This window comes from Maniola jurtina, chromosome 6, assembly GCF_905333055.1.
Source record: "Maniola jurtina chromosome 6, ilManJurt1.1, whole genome shotgun sequence".
Classification (NCBI taxonomy): Eukaryota; Metazoa; Arthropoda; class Insecta; order Lepidoptera; family Nymphalidae; genus Maniola; species Maniola jurtina.
This window is the reverse complement of record NC_060034.1, coordinates 15246928-15266640: the sequence shown is the minus strand read 5'-3', so window position 1 is coordinate 15266640 and position 19713 is coordinate 15246928. Positions and strand designations below refer to the sequence as shown.

The following is a 19713-nucleotide window of genomic DNA, read 5'->3' as shown; positions in this document are numbered from 1 at the left end:
TTCTAAATGCACCCTGGTCAGAAACTTATTTCTTTGTTAACAGGGACCATATGCAGGCAACTACCAGCCTTCTTACTCGGGCATATACGATGACTTCCCATCCGTGGCATCCATTCCAGCTCAGCAACCTCCGGACATGTCTGCATGGAACCAGATGTCCCTTCCACCACCACCCACACCTCCAGTGTATAACGTTGAAGATCAGATCAAGAAAGAAGGTATTCTTAGTAAATTAAATTCAGTTCATACTTGAGTTTCCAGGCTACAGTATGTTGAGCTACCTTTTCAATTGCGACATGCAAGGATACAGAGGGATGTTTATGACATGTGCATAGGTCATAAATCATGTAATTATCCTAGCTTTGGAAAGTTCTTCTTTTCTTGGGCTCTTTTCCAGACTTTTTGTTGTAACTCTACAAGATCAATCAATCAATCTAGCCAACTTAGCTGACTACAGAATCCTACGCCTGTGAAAATGATACTATTGGATGGTTTTACAAACATCCCTTGCTACTAAAGACTTTTCAGGAGTGCAGTTAAGAAGTGTTGTGGTGAAATCTGAATAAAGAAATGCTTGTAAATCAGATCATAATAACTTGGGTCCACTTGCACCAATGTGTTAAATGTATTTAAATTTTAAATTAAATTTTCTATCTGTCCAGCCAAACTTGGAATAAACTTGACAAATAAATTAGAAGTCAGTTAAAGAGTACAGTAAAATAATTAATAAAAGCAGATTAAGTATAGATTGTTTAATGTTTCTCCTTACTTTGAAGAAAATGCAAACAAGTAGTTTCTCACTGAAATATGTAAGATGCAATAAACTGACAATGAAATCATGATATGAGTGAAAATCTAACCCCAGAAGGTCTAAAGCGCGTGACGAATAGCATCGCTTAAGCGTTTCTTCAAGAAAATTTCTGCGATTTGTTTATTTTTTAAGCAAAATAAGGAAAAAACAACTGTAACAAAATTACTAAGCAGTTTGGTGCAAGTGGATGTAACAAGACAAAATATCTTGCCAACTTATACTGCAGGAAATAAAATGACACTTTTAGGGTTGTGCAAAACCAAATTGGCACCAATTTAGATGCTTGAAGATTATAATATATAATTATAATTGGTGATTTATATTAAAAAATAGCTTTTATAACAATTGCATGATGTTATTTATGCCTGTGTAAATGAAAAGTCTTAAAATGATTTTGCCTTTTTTCTAAGATGGTGATGGTTAAGTGTGTTCTAAGTTGTGCATGATCAACTAACTACTGACATATACATGATATACATAAAATTATACAAAAAAAAAAATACCAACTGACTCTATATAAATATCACACAAAGATAGTTGCAGGACCATCTACAAGATTAGAAATCATACCTTTTTTAAGTATAAATATTGCTCCTATGATTAATGTTAAGGGTTCTGTACCTCAAAAGGAAAAAGGAACCCTTATAGGATCACTGCGTTGTCTGTCAAGAAAACCTATAGGGTACTTCCCGTTGACCTCGAATCATAAAATTTGGCAAGTAGGTAGGTCTTATAGCACAAGTAAAGGAAAAAATCTGAAAACCGTAAAGTGGTAACATCATAAAAATCCGGCCAAGTGCGAATCTGACTCGCACTTGGCCAGTTCTTTTAAGTAACAATACAAAAGTCAGTGTTATCATTTGTGCATGACTATGCTTATCGGCGCAATAATGAGACACGTAATTCATAGATCGAATGACGAGTAGAATCCTCAATGACGCATCGTACGTCGTCGACGTTTCCGAACCCCACCGCCACGATAGTATTTAAAAGCGAAGCGGTCCAGCGGAGCAGCATTCTATTATCGACAGTCGAAGTGATAACACGTTGAATTTGTCTACTTTTTTTAATTTATTCGGTTTAGTTTGACAGTTAATTGTAACTTTGGTTTAAATGTTGAGTTTCTTAACTTCTTTCAAATTTGTTCGTTTAAGTTTGACGGTTAAATGTAATTTCGGTTAAAATATTGTAAATCGAATCTTATTGTAAATCAAATCTTTGAAAAGAGCAACCGCTGAGTTTCTTGCTGGTTCTTCTCGGCAGGAAAGGCGTTCCGAACCAGTGGTAGATTCATTTGATGATTCAAAAGTATTTGTAAAGGTTTATTTGGATAAAAGTAATATTAAAGATGGTTAAAGTTTGATAATAAACTGTGATGAATAATAACAATGGCGCGAGTTTTATTGGAGCTAGTTCTCCTACTCTTACATGCTTACGAAGTACGACCCTAGGACTTCAATAGAACTATTAACTAGGTTATTTTATTCAAGTATTCATTAGTTCAACATCAGAATAAAGTATCTCTTTCGTACATTTCATCTAGCTTACACTGTTATGCTCAATTTGCTGTTTTATTTAGCCCATAGCTAACCGAAATATATGCTGGCGTGTTTACGATAAAAGTATTATATAGGTTAGATGTAATTTTAGTGTGTCATTTGAAACCAAGGATATGAAAAGAAGCTAAATAGAAAGTCTATATTGCACACAAAACGAAAAAATACAAGGAAATTAAAAACTAACACAATGCAAAAGAGGCCTTATTGCTTAAAACAATCTCCACCAGGTGAGAGCCACCTTTGTTGAGAGGAGAAAAAGCTGTGTTGGGTAGCATGTGTAGTGCAAATATTCTTATTTAAGTAGTATATATAAATAAATCAATCAATGAGCCTGTTTGCGTCCACTGCTAGAAATAGGCCTTTCCAAGAGCGCGCCATCAAACACGATCCTCCGCCTTCCTCATCCACCCACTTCTCGCTATTTTGTGTACATAAATGAACAATTTATATTAATAGACAAAGATGTTGAAGTTGTGAAAACTTTTGATCGTCCATAACAGCTACAATTTTAGCAATATGCAATATTATAGTGAGCCAATGTTAATCAAAATGCATGTCAGTGTTGCCTGCATGTTGCATTCTACATGCTTATAGTTTTCTGTGACAATATATTAGTCCAAATTCAATTTTTGCATATTTGGAACCAAATCTGGGCAATTAATTGGATTTTGCTGGATTGCTCACATGCCTAATATTTTAAGCTTGATAATGGGATTTAGTTGTGTGTATCTATTCTTATCATATTCAGTTTTCTTTCAGGTGTTCTTTATGGTTAGTTATTGTACTCTTGGACAAAAACTGGAGGCCAGGCCCTTGTTAATCACTGTACTATTCAAAGAAGACAAGACACCGTTAATGGCTTTTTTTTTATTTTGTCTTAATCAAATAATTATAATTATAATAGTAATCACGGACTCGAACTTAGCTTAGATGTGCATTATGATTAATTAATTGTCATAACGAGCGTAGCATTATTTCCAAAAGTTTTTTTCCAACCTAAAAAAAAATGGAGGTAGTTTTCAAAAAACATTTTTATGAAAGAAGGTAGGTTCAAGTAACATAATAGTACGCTCGTTATTTTTTTTATTTGTACGTATATTCATATAGTACTTTCCCTCGCAGCCGCTATAGAGACAGAAATGCGTCACCAGAAGGCAGCTCTGTCGAAACAACGAGAGGATTACATTAAGAAAACGGCCATATTGAAAAAAGAGCTCGACACTTTGAAAGATCAACGCAACGAGCTCCGAGGTGATGCGAAGAGATCTCCCAGTCCAGACACCAAACGGTTTTTGAAAGAGAACACGAAACTGCAGGTTTGATTTTGTTATACCAATTTAATAGCCACAATAGTTCAATGGATTAGTTTCTGTAATCCGAAACGCCTAAATCTTATTGTACTATTGTCGCACCTACTCCTAGCTCAAGCTTCACACGCTTAGCTGGATGGGAAATAGAATATTAGTCATATCTACCTAATATTCTTTTTAAAATGAAATTCTTGTCCTATATCTCACATTCCTAACTGTGCTAGCCCGAATCGAATTTTTAGTTATTTCTAGCTTTATAGAAGCTTATTTTAAGAATTTGGGACTCATTCTTAACCCTTGCATCACTTGCCTTGCGTTTGTATAGTTGGAGATCCAAAACAAACTGAAGACGATCAACAACGTGGTAGATATGTTGAACGGCATCATCGGGGAGCAAGCGCCCGAGATCGTCGAAATGGAGGAAGCTAGCGAACGCAGCTCTAAGAGGAAATCTAGGTATGTGATGTTACAGTTTTATTTAAACACTCAAGTTGCTTGTCTTTTTATATGCTCTGTCTCCACGTACATGCCTGACATTTTCAAGTTTATTTATGGGTCACTTCATTTGCCTTAGATAAACTATGCCATGTATCTTACAAAATCATAGTCACATAGAAAATTTGACAAAAAATATTACTCTGTCTTTATTTTGCTTAAGGCAGAACCTACTAAGTACATACTACGTAAGTGCTTATAATTGCAGGGTGAATTTATGTCTATAAGTCTAATTATTATTATTATTCATCAAAGCCTTTCACATGGGTGCCCTTGAAGATTAAGATCGTAAGATAATAACAAAGTATCAATGAAATCAAGAATATCAAAGTATCAAGAATAAGATAGTATCAATTTTCATAAAGAACATTTTTTGAAAGTTACTTACTCTATTTATTGTGAAAACTTAATCAAAATCCAGTAGAAAAAAGGGTCAGAAAGCACTTTCTAATAGTCAGAGGCAGTGGGTTGCAACTTCCTAATAATAGTATGTAGTGACATTTGAATATCGAGCATGTATGTGTGTGGAGACCCAGCTTTAACCATTGAATCTTTAATACTAGTATTATTTTATAAATGCTATTAATGCAAAAAGTTCTACCATGAAAGTTATGCTTGCTATTTTTTTCTTTTTTTGTATATAAATTTCGGAACATTTAGCATTAAAAGCAGCAATAATGTTGAGGTTTGTTGCTATTTGATTATTTAATAAGTAATATTATTTATTTCAAAAACTAATTGTCATTGATTAGTTTTTAGTTTGGTAAGAACTTTTATACTTTCCAAAGCAGGACTATGGTTAAACCAAGCAGTTGTACAGCTTTAGCTTATTTGGATACCAGTGGTTATCAAAGTTTTTCATCGTAATGGATCCAGGATCACAGGAAAGTGGCAGAAATCTGAAGATTTTTTTAGTTGTACATGCTTATGTTATAAAAATTGCTGTATTTGTTTATTCCAATTCTTTTAAGTGTTATTGATTAACAAAATTTTAGCGTTGCTCATATTTATTGAATTTTTTTAAGATGCATTATATGCAATACTGGCCATTTTCATGTTTGGTTTTGTTTTGTATTTTTGTGTGAAAAATTTGGTTTTATGTGTGTTCTTATTATGAATGCAACAAATTTTTCATACAATAAAACTAAGCAATTAAGTTATGCGACAACCAATAAAACTTGCTCATCACTGTTTTATATATTTAGGAGTTAGTAATTTTGTTTATAAAGCATATTATTATGTAATTTGTTTGGAATAAATCTTGAACATTAAAGTTTGTTTTATCGTAGTTTCATTACCCATATTAGTAAAAAAAAATCGGCGTTTTAAATGAAGGTGTGTTTTTTTAAAATATTTACATTTGATGACTCGATATTATAGTGGTTCTGAAGATGTGTTATTCTTGCTGCTCCAGAGGAATGTTGTAGACCGTAATAAATAATAACAACTTGAGATCATAACTATTTGTATTTAATATCTTTAGAGTTACAAATTATCAATCCGACAAAGACGCCATGACACATACACACAAGTCATAGACTTACGCAGAAACATAGATTAATGTACTAGTTTACACAGACTAAAGAACTGATAAAATTGTCATCAACACCCCCTTCCAATTTTACAAGAGATTCAGATTCAGACTTAACAAAATTCAAAGTCATATCAACAGTATACTTTAAGTACTTTAAAACATTTTTCAAATGAGACCAATGTACATTGTTATAACAATTTTGAAAACGACCAAAATATGATACCGCAAAACACAAATCTGGCCTTGATCCTATCATCAAATACATTAAACTTCCAACCAATTCTTTATAAGGCAACTTACAATTTACAGTTTCATTACTCTTAGTTAAATTAAGTTTAGGCTGCATAGGAACTTTACTTGTCTTACAGTCAGACATATTAAATTTTATCAAAATTTTCTTTATTAAGTTACTCTGACTTACAGTAATGCTTCCATTTTCACATTTATTAATCTCTAAACCTAAAAATTGAAATTTTGAATCAGTACCTAACACATGAATCTCCATGTTAGACATTAAATGTAATTTAATTTCTTTTAACTCCTTTACACTGTCAGACATCATAAAGAAATCATCTACCCATATTAAAATATAAGTATTTCCCCTGAAATACAAGCACGGGTCTATCTTTGACCTAACAAAGTTTATTTTAAGTAATTCTAGATTTATATGATCGTTCCAGCTTTTTGGACTCTGTTTCAGTCCATACAAAGATTTTGATACCTTGCAAGCTTTACCATTGAAACTTTTATTACTCTTTAAGCCTTGAGGAACTTCCATATAAACAGGTTCTTTCAATCTACTCTTTAAGAAAGCTGAGCGTACATCTAATTGCTGAATATGCAATTCCCTTTCTACTGCAATAGTAAGCATGATTCGGAGAGTTGTCATGCGTGCAACGGGGGCAAAAATATCTTCATCAACAACACTCGACTGCTGATACCCTCGTGCAACTAATCTAGCCTTTTTGCGAGACCTACCATCTACTAACTTCTCCGTAAAAACCCACTTTGAATCTATAATCTCCTCATTACTAGGCACATCAACAATTTCCCATGTTCCATTAGACTCTAAGGATTTTAACTCTTCATTTATTGCTATTTGCCACTCAGGTTCCTTAACTGCATCATCATATGTCTCAGGTACACCCAAACAAGTAGCTAGAGCCAGCACATCTACTTCAAAATCCTCTAAATATTTAGGCAATTTTCGCACTCTAGATTTTTTATACACAGCATGCTCACTACTAGCTCCTGGTGTAGGTTCACAATCATTATTTATTATGACATCTGATGATACTGAAGGCAGATTACTTCTATCATCACAATTATTTGGCTCATCACCAGCCCGACGTTCATTTACAGGTTCATCGATAATGTTATACTGATCATCACTATTACACTGTTTATCAACTTTATAACTTTTATTCCAAAACTCATCAAATATAACATTTCTCGCTGTCTCTACCTTTCTTGTCTCTGGATTCCATAATCTATAGCCATTATCACAATAACCTATCATATATAATTTCTTAGTTCTTTCATCTAACTTTCCAGTCCTATCCTCTTTATGAATATACACAAAAGCAGGACAACCAAAAACTTTAATTTTAGTCAAATCAGGTTTAAAACCGTACCAGAGATCGGCAGGAGTGGTGTGTTTAGGTAGCACAGATGATGGTAATCTATTTATTAAATACACTGAAGACATAACCGCTTCTCCCCACATCTCCTTAGACATACCACTCTCAAAAATAAGACATCTAGCCATCTCTACTATGGTTCTATTAAAGCGTTCCGCTTTACCTGATTGAGGTGGGTTACGAGCCATAGAGTAACTGATCCGTATCCCCTTTTCTTTACAAAAATCAATGAACTCTTTTGACCTATATTCACCGCCTTGATCACATCTTATATTTTCTATTGAACAATTAAACTTTGCCTCAACTAATGACACATAGATCTTAAATTTTTCAAAAACCTCACTTTTGTTTCTTATTAAATATACAGCACAAAAGTTAGTGAAGTGATCAATAAAACTCACATAATAGTTATATCCATCATGAGTAGGTGGACTAATTTTACCACAAACATCAGTTGAAATACACTGCAAAACTCTCTTTGCCTTTCTATCCTCCGGCAACTTTTTAAGATATGGTAACTTAGTTTGTTTACCCTGTAAGCATATTTCGCATAAACTCTTAGACGGGTATCTACAAGAATGACCCATTCTCCTATGCCACAAATCTGTAATACTATTACTCACATTAACATTTGCACATTCTGATATAGCTGACAATTTAATTACATATAAATTTCCAAATGTGTGACCAGATACAACTACTACCCCATTTCGCATTATCTTTACAACAGAATTTTCAAAAATTATTTGGAAACCTTTTTCTTCTAACTTTTTAACTGATAACAAATTGAACAAAATATTGTCACAAATTAATACATCTTTAATAGTTATTGTATTACCCAGCTCTGTCATACCTTTAAGAGTACCCTTCTCATTCGCTGTCACAAACTGACCCGCTTTGGCTACATTAATGTCAATTTTCACATTGGTAATGTCATACACAAAGCTTCTATAATCACTTTTTAAAATATGAGAACTAGCGCCACTGTCTATAACGAATACTATTTCATGACATAACTGACCGGCACTCAATGCACTGTTTTCACTTGTAATAAAGGTACAGTCTGCAGAACCACTCTCTCTGGCAACAGCACCTGTCTCGTTACTTGACTGAGCCTTATATTTGAAGCAGTCCTTCTTTTTGTGTCCAACAGATTTACAAAAAAAACACCTAATATTCTTCCTTGACCTGTGGTAGTTATCCCTGGCAGGAACTGACCGCCCTGTCGCAAAAGCACCTGGCGACTGTGTTTCTGAAACCATATCTCTCTTAGTACGCCGCTCCTCCTCAGCAAGTAAAGTGTTCTTTACATACTCCAGTGTAACCGCAGATTTATCCTTATTACAAAGAATGTCCATCGCAGAAACCACACTGTCAAATTCAGAAGGCATTGCTACCAAGAGTTGGCTGACTATTTCATCCTCTTCCAATCTCCCTCCAGCAACCCTGACATCAGATGCCAAAGACTCAAAATCCTGGATGAAATCCTTCAGAGGTTTGTCTTTAGAGAACTCTAGCTTCCTCCAAGCTTTCTGAGCTGTTACTAATGATTTCATGCCTTTTTTTTCGTAAGTGGCACTTAGTGTGTCTATTATTTCCCTGGCTGTCTTTTTGTCTTTAATCATGGTCAAAATGCTGTCAGATAAGCACTGCACGATGAGATTCCTGGCTTTAACATCATTTTTGTTAAATTCCGCCAATCTCACGGCATCCGACGGCACCGCGTCGCTCAACACCGATATAACCTCATGTTGTTCGAGCACCAACCTAACTCTAAATAGCCAATTACTGTAACTGTTTGTTCCATCAAATGGTTTTATTCCCATGGGAATTCCTCTTGTTGCCAAGTTCTCCATGATTTGATGCCAAATATTCCGTTTTCACTCAAATTTTATTTCTAGACAAAATGTCTTCCCGGTCTTTCCTCCTGTGACGATGTGAGCAAGCAATAATCAAGCAATGAACTCACCGCTGAGACGTGTCTGGTCCCATAACCTATTCTTGCTGCTCCAGAGGAATGTTGTAGACCGTAATAAATAATAACAACTTGAGATCATAACTATTTGTATTTAATATCTTTAGAGTTACAAATTATCAATCCGACAAAGACGCCATGACACATACACACAAGTCATAGACTTACGCAGAAACATAGATTAATGTACTAGTTTACACAGACTAAAGAACTGATAAAATTGTCATCAACATGTGTCTATAGAAGATTGTACAGCTACTAAAGAAAAAAAAATTATGGTGTCTGCTTAAAGATAATATCGATGCCTGCAGCTTTCTATCAATCAATAAAAAAATCCCTGTACTTTCGGTTTAAGCGACTATTTCAGTCAAAAAAAATTCCAAAATATTAAAATAAATATTCCCTCTACCAGGAATAGGATAAAAATGACAAATATTTAGAAAAAAAGGTTTTTTTATGTACCTAATACATATCATTATATTTACTAACTACAGTTAAATTGTTACTAAAGGGGTTAGCGCAGATAGAACTGAAAATTCTGTAAGATACTTATGAAATTTATATACAATTTGTAAAGAGAGTGAATGAAAACAAAGAAGCATGCCGCCGCAATTATATCTGTAGGGGTGTACTAATTACTACTCTATTTGAATAATTGGATAAATAATTGTCTTTAGTCTTCGTTTATCCTAACTGTGCGTTTTGCCAAAAGTCACATTTTTTTACGTTTACGTTTTTCGGACCCCTTACCGAATAGGTACGTAGTGGTGCGTACTTTAAGTATAGAAATATTCACGGTTTTATAGACTACTCAAAATATGCGCGATTACGTATTAGATAGTATTTAATATTTAACTTGCAAGAAACGTCTGGTGCTAATGCCGTGTGAACGGGGTAGGGTTATTCCGTATACACGAATCACAGATTTACGGATAGTAACCTAAAATTACTTGATAAGTTACAATAGAATATCCTATCTAATGCTTTAATCTTTGTGAGCGATTTTACAATTTTTGTAATGGATATTACAATTTTTGTAATGGATGGTACAATTTTTGTAATCGATATTTCAATTTTTGTAATGGATATTACAAATGTTGCCATTTTTAGGTCCCCGTCGGCCGGCAAGAAGTTCAACTACGTGTACTACGACCCCGAGATGCACTGGTGTCGAGTGTGCAACGAGTTCCCGCCCACCGCTAAGGACTACCTGAACCACCTGCACTCGCCGGCCCACCACAAGTCAGTCCACGCCAAGTAAACATGCCTCACTCCCCAATACTGTAGGCCTAGCTCCCAAGCGTTACTACTGCCGTGCACCGAACTGTCCGCACACGATTTATATGTGTGTAATGGTAAAGCTGAAGTCTGAGTGAGGCCAACCGAGCAAGACAAAGACAACAGTATAGTTAGCAATATCAGGGCTTCTCGCTCGTGTACTACAAGATGAGAAGAAGGTGCCTCAATCATTGTTATAATTAAAAAAAAAACACGTTAATATTCTGCGTTATGGAGCAAATTTTAAAGTTGAGGAATTTTTATGCTTATCAACCTTTAATGATCATATAGTCACTTCTAAAATTGAATGTGTTTGTAGGATGGCCGCACAGCATATGGAGGCGCCGTGGCACAGCGTGACGGGGGTCAACGAAGGGTTCCCCAGCTTCCCCTCCGCGCCCACCAAGCGGACCCCTATCAGAGGTAATCATCATCATTTCAGCCTGGCAAGCAAGCGCGCTCCGTCTTAGGCTGCATCATCAGTTGCCAGCAGGTCTGATTGCAGACTTCCACTGCTAAACATATGTCTTTCCCAAAGAGCGCCAGCACACTTAGCCACTCAGCCCCACCAGCTTCTTTATGACCTTCGGTCCATTGTGCTGAAGGGCATCCTACATTACACTTACTTGTATGGGGTCTCCACTTTAGAATTTTCAAACTCCAACGGCTATCGCCCCTACGACAAGCATGGGTTGTCCACTGCCAGTGTGTCAGTGACCTTGGTTCATGGATCTCTCGTTCATTGCCTTTCAAATGTCGCAACTCTGAGCCTAGCTCGCCTTTACACTATTTTTTTTATTTTATTCATTACTAGGCACATGCTTGACCACAATCGCACTTGACGGAAAGGGATAATTTGACCAAAGATGGGACGTCTTTACCTAGAAGATGCCTTTTCACTCTTGTTTTAAACATATCCGGATTGTAATTGGTAGGAAACATAGATCGCGGAAGAGTATTCCAAACTTTAGCCCTGCGTATGAGAAACGACGACGCAAAACTTTTCGTGTGTCTAGATGGAATGTCGACGACATAAGGATGGCAACTCGCCCCACGTCTTGTGGTTCGTTGTAGCCCATTGTTGAGTAATGTTTGCGGCATTGGTCCAGGGCTGCAGTTCTTCGTGCCGTCCACGGCGTGGTACTGCAAGCTGTGCGACCAGTTCATCGGCGACCTGCACTGCGCCTCCGCGCATCTCAAGTCACTCACGCACTCCAAGAACTATACCGTAAGTTGTCTATCCATTATCTCAATTAGCTGTTTACAGTATCGTACCGGAATGCTTAATCGCTTGGCAGCACGGCTTTGCCGGTAAGGTGGGATCTAGCCAAAGCCAAGGAGGCTTTGGCTGTGGAAAGACCAGACCAGAGAAACCCCACTTGGTATAGTTATCTTGCTTCGAAAATTGAAAGTACATACAAATTATTTGTTCATGAACACATTTTAATTTTTTTTGTAATGTAGTTTGTGCTATAAGACCTTTCTACCTGCCAAATTTCATGATTATAGGTCAATGGGAAGTACCCTATAGGTTTTCTTGACAGACACTACAGACGGACAGACAACAAAGTGATCCTATAAGGGTTCCGTTTTTCCTTTTGAGGTAGGTACGGAACTCTAAATATGATTTTTAACTTTTGTATAGAAATTTTTATTGTTTCATTTCGTCTAATGGGTTTCGTTCAATGGGTATTATCAGATCAAAATAGCATGGGTACGAGTCGTCATTTAATATGATTTAACAAACACGCCGTATAATATAATCTATCGTTGTAGAACTTCGTAGAACAGAACCCGCACTGGGAGACGGACTGGATGTCGGATCGGCAGAAGGCGTTTGAAAAGGCTCGAGCCAGCAACAAGGTCAAACCTGAAGAGAAGCCGCAGCAGTACGCGGCTCACACTATCACTTTCAACAAGGTGATATCATCATCATCTTCAACCGATAAGCGTCCAATGCTAAACATAGGAAGGCTTTCTTGCACACAAAACAAGAAAAAAACCAAGACAAACAAGAAACTATAAAAGCCGCTAAAAAACTAGAAAGCCGCTTACAATAGCTGGAATGTAATATTTGTTGCACTGGATGTTTTGTGTTTGTTTGTTTGTTTATTAGTTAGTTAGTTTGTCCTTCAATCACGTCGCAACTGAGCGACGGTTCGATGTAATTTTTTGCATGGGATATAGTTGAAGATCTGGAGAGTGACATGGGCTACAATTTATCCCACAAAATCTGTGTTACCACGGGATTTTTTGAAACCTTAATCCACGCGAAGTGACGGGCATCAGCTAGTCTTTTATATTAAACAAACGTTAGTGGCCGTCTAGCTAGACGCAGAAAAAGCCGCTGACGGTAATGAATGTAAAATTTGATACACAGGATGGCTTCCACACTAAGCGCAAGGCGGAGAGCCCGCCGCCGGCCGCTGACCCCAAGAAGAAGAAAGAGAAGAAGAAGAAGAGCAAGCGCAAGAGAAGTAGCAGCTCCAGCTCCTCAAGCAGCTCCAGCGGGTCTGACAGCGAGCCCAAGAAAAAGAAAAAGAGTGAGTCATCATCATGATCAATCCATCACCAGCTCACGGGCATGGGTCTCAGTATATGGGTTTGGCCAAACACCACCACGTTGGCCAAGTGCGGATTGGCAGACTTCACACACCTTTGAGAACATTATGGAGAAATCTCAGGCAGGTTTCCTCACGATGTTTTCCTTCACCGTTAAAGCGAGTGATATTTAAATTTTTTAATCTCAAAGAGAGTATGAAGAGATTTCTGCATAGGCAATAATATCTCTTCAGTTGTATCTGACCCCTATCTGATATTATACCCCCTTTTAGAGTTAGAATTTTCAAATATCCTTTCTTAGCAGATATCTGTGTCATAATAGCTATCTGCATGTCAAATGTCAGCGCAATCCGTCCATTAGTTTGAGCTGTGCGTTGATAGATCAGTCAGTCAGTCACCTTTTCCTTTTCTATGTGTATATATTTTTTTCCCTTTAGACAAAAAGAATAAATCGGACGAGAAGCTAACGGAGTGGATGTCTTCCCTGCAAATGAACCGCCTCAACGACAGCGACCGCAAGCTGCTCGACAACATCAAAACCAGGTTAGTTATAGGCTTTCCTCATCCTCCCGCTCCTCGCCACCTTCTTCAGGTCGGTCCAGAGGTCGTCCCACACTGCACTTATCCACATTTTACTCCACGTCTGCCCCATCGGCTGTCGGTTCTGCGACAGACATGACCTGCCCATTGCCACTTCAGCTTGCTAATCCTTTGAGTTATATCGGTCGCTTAGGTTCTTCTATGAATTTCCTCGTTCTAGATTTTATCCCATGCGTAATGCCTGTAGATAATCCCGTAGGAACGCTTTACTTAGCGGGATAAATGCGCTAAGTGTTCATATTTTCTGAAAACGTGTCCCAGCTTCTCTCTCTTTCACCCTCTCCCTCTCTCATAAAAAACTCTCTGAAAAACGTAATATGTTCTACCAGGATCCAGCGGAACAAAGAAGGCGACAAGCGGCGCAGTGAGGCCCCCGTCATAGACCTCTGTGGCACTTCCAGGTATGTTCTATTCTCTTTCTATCTCTTCTTCCATTACAGCATCACGAAAAAAGAGTTCTGACCTGTAATCACCCTATGTCACACGAAACATTGTGAAGCGGAGAGATATATAAACACTACATAGTTCGCTAGCTCCTCCAGTGTTTACCTCGAAAAATGCCTAGAAGCTACACATGAATTTTTAATAAAAATGTAATTATTTATGAAATGTTTCCCATTTATGTAGAGAGCGCGACAGTCGCGCGCGGAGCCGGCCGCGCGACGAGCGCGACAGCCGGCCTCGCGAGAGCAGAGCGCGAGATGACCGCGACAAGGTAATCATAATCATAATCATAATCATAATTAATTTATTGCAAATACACGTTTTACAATAGGTGGTACAAAAGTTTAAGGTTACAGTGTATTTACCATTATAGTGGTGTGCAATAGGCAACATATTTCATAATTATATTGATAACATGAATGACAATAAATGGAAATTGGAAATTATTATTGTAACAAAGGAGAGAAAAATAAAAATAAAGAGAAACGTAACACTTATTATGCTTTATATCTATTGGCGTATTCTTGAATGGTGTAGTACGCCTTGTCTACTAAGTATTCTTGTAACTGATATGAAAATGTTTCCCGTATGTGCAGAGATGAGACAGTCGCGTGCGGAGCCGGCCGCCAACTAAGAACCCCTGACACCCTTAAAGTTGAAAAGTTGAAGTCTGGCAGAGGGTTGCCACGATACTAAGCTTGATTTTGACTTAAAACGAGACAGACTTATCCCAGCAGTATAACGCTGTCTCGTACATTGTCTTAAGTCTAAGCAAAGTCAAAGTGCGTTCTATAGATTTCTAATACTATTCCGAAGAAAATATAAAAAAATTACACTTTATACTTTGACATAAGATTTTTTACAGCTTTTTACCTGTTATCTCCCAAAGCCACCATGATCCAAACTTCAGTCACTGATCGTTCTTCTCTGTATTGGGGAATACGCAGAGAAACTTTCAGCTTTTATAAAATAACGAAAGTCTGGCCCTCGTGGGCTCTTGGTCCACAATACTTGCTGGGGTGTGAAAGTTCCTTTTCGTATGTTTCCAGAGAGATGAGCAGAGAAGGAGGGACGACCGTCGAGACGACCGGAGGGATGAGGACAGGGACCGGAGGAGCCCCGCACGCAGCGAGACCAAGACGGTTGACAAACGCAAGATGCCGTTTATTGGTGAGGGAGGCTTTATGCTGATCACAGATATGGGGATGTATAAGTACGCTAGATAAGGTGTTACGCACAAAATGACATCAAACGAGTCGCAGGGAGCCACTGGATGGCGGCGGCGCAAGAAACCAGCAGCGGACCTCTATCGGTTGATATAATGCGTAAAAAATAACTTTTCACGCGCCATTTTAACTTTATGTGTTCATGTTAAAAGTATAATTTTTTTTTTTTTTTTGGTATTTCTAGGCTATCTGCAATCAGTCATTTGCCGACTATAATCAGATTGTATGAGTGCGTTGCGGGTTTGGAGAAGGTCACTCCATCAAGAGACTCTTCTCATAGGGCTATCCCTGGCTTTATTGTCCACAAGACAGTTCTTCTATTGTGGCTCGTTTTAGCCTATTTACTCTGCTGCATGTGGTAAGTGACACTGCCAGACTATTCGCATGGACTTCTAGCTTGGCTTTGTGTTTTTTAGCATTATTATTAATTTCTTCTTTGATTGTGGGCATTGCAAGATACTCATGTGTTTCACTTGTTTTAGTAAACCATGGAGCATTCAGTATTGTGCGAAAGACTGAGTTTTGATAGCGCTGTAGTATTTCTATGTTAGAATTGCTGGCTGTGCCCCACAACTCCAAGCCATATGTCCATACGGGTTTTAAAAAGCTCTTGTATATGAGTACTTTGTTATTAAGTGATAGTCGGGAGTGTCTGCCAAGTAACCACATTAGCGATCTCGTGCGTACACGCAGCTCTTCTCTCTTTTTTTTTATATGTGTTTGCCATGTTTGTCTTCTATCAAGATGCATACCAAGATATTTGGCTACATTACCATGTGGCAGAGTTTCGTTGCCAAGTTTCACCTCTGGGCAATCGCCGGGCCTAAGTGTAAAGGTTACGTGGGTTGATTTGGATGCACTAGCCTTGATTCTCCACTTTCGCATCCATTTATCAATATTATCCAAGTGGCCCTGTAGTCGCTGGGATGCTACCGTTGGATTTGAGTGAGTACTCAGTGCCGCTGTGTCGTCAGCAAACGTTGCGGTGAGGATACTTGGTGTCTCGGGTAAGTCGGCTGTGTATAGGGTATAAAGGGTCGGCCCTAGCACTGATCCCTGTGGAACACCAGCTTTGATATCGTAGAACTGGGAACAATGCTCTCCTACTACGACTTGGAATATCCTGTCTTGTAAATACGACTTCAGCAGACTATAAATATTATGAGGAAAGTTAATCTTTATTTTGTACAAAAGGCCTTTGTGCCAAACCCTGTCAAAGGCCTGCTGAACATCCAAAAATGCGGCTGAGCAATATTCTTTTCTTTCTAGGGATTGCCTTATTTTGTTAACTACTCTATGGATTTGTTCTATGGTTGAGTGACCTTGTCGAAAGCCAAACTGGTGATCTGGTATAAGAGTTTCTTTCGTGATAATAGCTTTTAAACGACTTAGAAGAAGTTTTTCGAAGAGTTTTGATATGACAGGTAGTAGGCTGATGGGTCTATATGATGAGACAATAAGTGGGTCTTTCCCAGGTTTTGGTATCATAATTATATGGGAAACTTTCCATACTTGTGGAAAATATGATGTCCTGAGTATACAGTTGAAAAGTGTTGTGAGAAATACGATAGCTTTCTTTGGGAGTTGCTTAAGAACTTCTCCAGTTATAAGGTCAAATCCTGGTGCTTTTTTGTTATCAAGGCGTTTTATTGCTCGCGAGACTTCTGCTGGGGTAAAGCACTTGATAGGAAGACTAAGTTGGAGATCGCTGTTCAGGTAATCGTCAATTTCTTTTTCATTATTGTAGGTTTCATCCCTTGTGTTCGGGGTAAAGATTTTATTGAGAAATTGTGCATACACTTCTGCCTTATGAGAGTCAGTTTTTGCCCATGTGTTATCATCTAGTTTCAACGGATGTGACTGAATCAGCGGGCCAGTAGTCGACTTAATAGCCTTCCATAAGGAATGTTCTTTATTGTATAAAAGTATAATTTTAGTCCTTATTTTAAAGATGATTCGTACTTTGACATGACAGTTGGCTCATAGAGTTAAAATGGTGCGTGATAAATCATTTTGGACAGGCTATAGTGATAATGATGAATTAATTCCTGGTTTAGTGATGTTAGTAAAATAATGACTCATAAAACTATGTTAGTACATTATTATAGTTATTACTTATTCAGCATAAATTATCTTCCAGTTAGCCATTGGATGGCAGTCCTAACTTTTCTGTTGTTTCAACCAAATATTATTTCCTCTTGAATTACTAGCTGACTAAACCTTGTGTGTAGGAAAGATGCCTGTTTTCAAGAGTTTGAGCAAGAACAAGCCAGAAGAAACCAAGAAAGAAGAAGAGAAGAAAAAAGAAGACGACGATTCGAAGAAGAGGCAAGAGATTGACGCCGAGATACAGAAGAAGGTAAGCTTTATGTTACCTGCTTTGATACATAGTCAATATTTCAATACAGTTTTCATACAATATTATGAACAGGCCAATGTAAGGCTATTGGGCATTTTACTTGAATGCAAAAGTTTATTATTTTAGTTGATTTTCTAAAATATACAATACACGAAACTAAGTCGATCGGCTTAAAAAAAAAGTCCGTTTTTTTAATGGACAACTCACACTGGACCAGTAACTCCTATGGTTTTCTATTTCTCCATACTGTCTAAAAAAACACACTGTTTATGGAAGAATGATAGATGAGGGTTTAAGGTTTTGAAAGGAACAGGTTTTGTAATGTCCTTTGGCCGCGAAACGAAAATTGGTTTCGACTAACTATCATGTTACTGAGTATGTTACGTCACAAGCATGTTATCCTTATCCAATCTTCAATCAATAATATTAAAACGAAGTTAACTCTGCACTGCATTGTCGACATGTTTTTCACTGTTCAAAAGTTAGAACACTTTTTTCTATTTCGAATATTAAAGTAATAAAACAGTATAAAAAAGTATCCTGCTTACAAGTAAATGTGTATATTGTTCCTATTGCTCTACTATAATTTGTGTTATTATTCGTAAAAAGTTACAGTTACTTGCATTATTATTTGCAACATAGTTGGCAGTCTGAGTTGCATTTACATTTGATTCAAGTTGAATATCTATTTCTTTATTTGCCTCATAATTTTCTCCCTTTATAAAGTTGCAGTTACTTTACCGTTTGATTGCCTGATTATTATTATTTGTTGCTCTTATTTTGTTCATTTTACTATTCGTATTTTTTCTGTAGTTGTTTGGTTATTTGCGGCTCTTATTTAGTTATTCGGACGTTGTTTGATTATTATTTGCTGCTCGTTTTGTGTTCATTATGCTATTTGTATTTTTTGTGTATTTGCTTGGTGATGTGTTGCGCTTGTTCTGTTTATTTGACCGTCGGTGTTGCGGGCAGGTGGCGGAGTTCAAGGAGAAGATCGCGAAGGCTCAGCTGGAGAGGCAGCAGGCGGAGCTGCCGCCGCCGCAGCTGGTGTTCCCGATGCCCTTCCTGCCGCCCACGCCGGCGCCCGCTCCGCCCGCGGCGCCCCCGCCGTGAGTACTGAATGATATGAACTACCCTCATACCCAATAATGGGGTTTTGAATATTTTAGTAAGGGAGCCTGGCCTGTCTCCTGTACGCCATTTTTTCCCAAAATAGCGGCCTCGGTTTATCCGTTTACCTGTATTAATCATCCACCAAAATAAAAATATTGTTTGTATCGTTGCCAGCTAATACAGGTTTATGTGTGGCCTCTATTTTGGAAAAAATAAGAAAAATTGTGGACTACAGCTAAAATCTTCACCTTTTGGATTCGATCTGGGGCCTCATGATCAATTATTATTAAGCTAGCCACTCAATCAGTGCGCGTCACAAAACTTGTAAATGTCTAACTTCTATCTATACTAATAAATAAAATTGGAGTGTCTGTCTGTAATTTCGAAATAACTACCTCATATTAAGCTCATATGGTTATTTGAACGATACCATAACTGAATCACACGTTTTTAAAATTTTTGTCTGTCTGTCTGTCTGTCTGTCTGTCTGTCTGTCTGTCTGTCTGTTTGAAAAGGCTAATCTTTGGAACGGCTGAACCGATTTTGACGGGACTTTCACAGGCAAGTAGAGGATTGACCAGGGCGTAAAATAGGCTACTTTTTTAACCGACTTTCAAAAAGGGAGTTGTGTTTTTCTACCTATGTACACCGAAATCTCCGAGATTTCTGAACCGATTTGCGTCATTTCTTTTTTAATCGATTGAGGAACTTTGCGACATTGTTTCATAAAAAATTTGGAGTCCAACTCCTCAATCCTGATGCTGCAGGGGATCTCACCAATCCACGCGGGCGAAGCTGCGGGCATCA

At 37.6% G+C, this 19713-nt stretch overlaps 1 protein-coding gene across 3 annotated transcripts in view; it reads left to right on the top strand.

Moving 5' to 3' along the window:
* The window catches only part of LOC123866474 (zinc finger matrin-type protein CG9776), a 36292-nt gene that overhangs the window by 642 nt on the left and 15937 nt on the right, over window positions 1–19713 (top strand). For 2 of the 3 annotated variants that reach the window (XM_045908063.1, XM_045908061.1), the window contains exons 2-15: window positions 44–218; window positions 3493–3686; window positions 4006–4136; window positions 10435–10581; window positions 10922–11025; window positions 11712–11830; window positions 12379–12522; window positions 12983–13145; window positions 13602–13707; window positions 14094–14165; window positions 14392–14479; window positions 15258–15378; window positions 17666–17793; window positions 18766–18902. In XM_045908063.1, the coding sequence (XP_045764019.1) occupies window positions 44–218; window positions 3493–3686; window positions 4006–4136; window positions 10435–10581; window positions 10922–11025; window positions 11712–11830; window positions 12379–12522; window positions 12983–13145; window positions 13602–13707; window positions 14094–14165; window positions 14392–14479; window positions 15258–15378; window positions 17666–17793; window positions 18766–18902 (1829 nt within the window). The remainder of the gene's footprint in view (window positions 1–43; window positions 219–3492; window positions 3687–4005; window positions 4137–10434; window positions 10582–10921; window positions 11026–11711; window positions 11831–12378; window positions 12523–12982; window positions 13146–13601; window positions 13708–14093; window positions 14166–14391; window positions 14480–15257; window positions 15379–17665; window positions 17794–18765; window positions 18903–19713) is intronic. The other variant, XM_045908064.1, reaches the window with a different exon arrangement.